General features: G+C 39.5%; 1 protein-coding gene across 1 annotated transcript; it reads left to right on the forward strand.

Annotated features, from left to right (window-relative positions):
• The first annotated feature begins 750 nt into the window (after positions 1-750).
• Positions 751-1,547, forward strand: LOC149171117 (uncharacterized). Its single transcript, XM_089427443.1, has one exon. The coding sequence runs from the start codon at positions 792-794 to the stop codon at positions 1,389-1,391; it is 600 nt and encodes a 199-aa protein (XP_089283569.1). The 5' UTR covers positions 751-791; the 3' UTR covers positions 1,392-1,547.
• The last annotated feature ends 701 nt before the right edge of the window (positions 1,548-2,248 follow it).

A 2,248-nucleotide genomic window follows, 5' to 3' on the forward strand; every position in this document is an offset into this window, starting at 1 on the left:
ATTCATTTATCATAAAATTTGGATGAGAAAGAGGGATTAAAAACCAACCTTCACATGAAAAATACCTATCAACATAACGATATTTCAATAATATTTCTTATACGCACGTGAATTTTAAATATCACATCTTATAATAAAAATGACACGAATTCGGATATCGCTAGTTACAGAAAAAGTCAGAAATCGCTACAAAAGTATTCCAGAGCATTCACATTGTATTTTTACTTTTCTAACTGCTTTCCGCACCGTGATTTGGACCACGCGTTGGTTTGCTGTTTCCGCGAAGTACATACAAACGGTGCCAAAGTTGTGGGTAATTTTGTGCACGTTCATGCGAAAGAGAAACGCACCGCGTCTTGCAACGTATCGAGGAGGTTTAGATATGCATGACTGAAAAGAGTGGTCAGTTTGAATGAAAATGAACTTGGGTAGCCGTCGTGATGTTGGCCACGCGTTTGTTCGACGCGGCTCCTTCGAATGCTGTTTTATCTCAGATTCAGTTATTGGGCACTGCATTAGTTTTACGCGGCTTTTACGGATGCCATTTCAAGAAAGTCTGAAAAAAGAAAATGCTTCTAAAGGCATAACGTTGGGTTACGTTGGATTTATTGGGGAAGCTTCCACCTCAGCCGGGATCTCTTCTGATTTTCTCTCTCCCAACTACCTATATATAGTAGACCAGTTTTAGGCTGACAACTTGGTTCTTTCATTAAATCTAGAAGGAAAAGTCGGATGGTATAAACAAGGCTCTGAAGTGTTGTATCTATTGTTTTTTAATCACAGCGGTAAGTATGGCAGTCTCCAAGCGAGGGAGAGATGAGTATTGGAATGGCTGGTTGGCTTTGCCAGACGCGAAGCGAATTAATGGCGGATTAACCTTTGCGAATGGCAAAGATGTCACAGAAGAGAGCGACGTAGGGATCAAGGCGGTTATAAATTCTCTGGATAACGAAATTGGGTTGAAGACCCAATCAGATCATAATATCGAGTCACCCGATGGAGAGGAGGGCAGTGCTGACCAGATGGGTTCAAAAAAGCATGGCGAATTAACTGCAGACCAGAAATCTCAAGTGACCTCGGTCACTTCTGATATAGGAGACTTCACATGTTACGAAAATTCTCGCGTAGAGCTTGATTTGTTCGTAGATCAGTTTAGTCCGGATGAACTTGGAATCATCATGAGCTATGCCGATGGAGATTCAATTCCGGAAATTATGTATTTGGATGCTGTGCATAGCTATGATGAGACCAGTGAAGTTTTCTATGGGTCCCTGTGGGAGGATGATATTTGGCAGTTGAATGAACATCCAGTCATTCAAAATGATTTTGCATTGCCACAGCCAGAAGAAATTGGAATTAATGGAATCGAGGTTCATGACGTTTGGGACTAGACCATTCGACGTGTCAACGCCAATTAGAAACGATTGTATTTGAGAAAAAGCTTTGCCTCTCTTTGAAAGTTAAAAACATTATCAATCCAAGCTCTTTCGATTGATCTGTCTTAGATTTGAAGCCGTTGTCACTCAAAATTGTATCTGAAAAGACGAAGACGGACGTGAAGCCTTCGTTTTCGTTTTCGATAAAATATTTAACTGCAATGTAATGACCTTCTTTTTACTATCAGTAATCTAACGGAATAGGATCGTCTCATTTTTCTCCCAAAAGAAAAGCACCAACGCCTCCAATCCTCAGATCTGTTTTAGAATATTGGGTTTTCTTAGGTGGTTAATTACACACTGCAATTATCATTAAATAAGATCTGTTTTAGAATATTGGGTTTTCTTAGGTGGTTAATTACATTAATGCAATTATCATTAAATAAGCTTATAAAGACCGAAGTCAATATCTCAAACCGTCCAATGTTCAAAATTGGTTTTTCTCAAGGCATATTGTCACGCCCCTACACCTGCGGTAGTCTTCCAACCGCTTGTAGCAAGGTGCGGCACCACCGAACGCTTTCTTTTCACCAATACTAACATTCGTGGACTACGCCTACTTTCACATTAACATTACTTAGCTTGTGTTTCGCAACCAAGTAAACATACAATTATCCTTTATACTTAATGAAGCCCATACTCATTCATTATCATCATGCAATTATAACAAGAACATCAACAATTGCAACAAGTATAAAGGGGAGGGGCAACTCCCCGTAATGTGAGTCTGCCCGACAATATATTAAGAATATCAATTTACAACATACAAGTGTGTCTTGCCAAACCAAGTCTCACACTTAGCCAAATATTAC

This window comes from Pinus tabuliformis, chromosome 4_2, assembly GCF_031772625.1.
Source record: "Pinus tabuliformis cultivar Carrire ecotype Pingquan chromosome 4_2, CPIR1, whole genome shotgun sequence".
Classification (NCBI taxonomy): Eukaryota; Viridiplantae; Streptophyta; class Pinopsida; order Pinales; family Pinaceae; genus Pinus; species Pinus tabuliformis.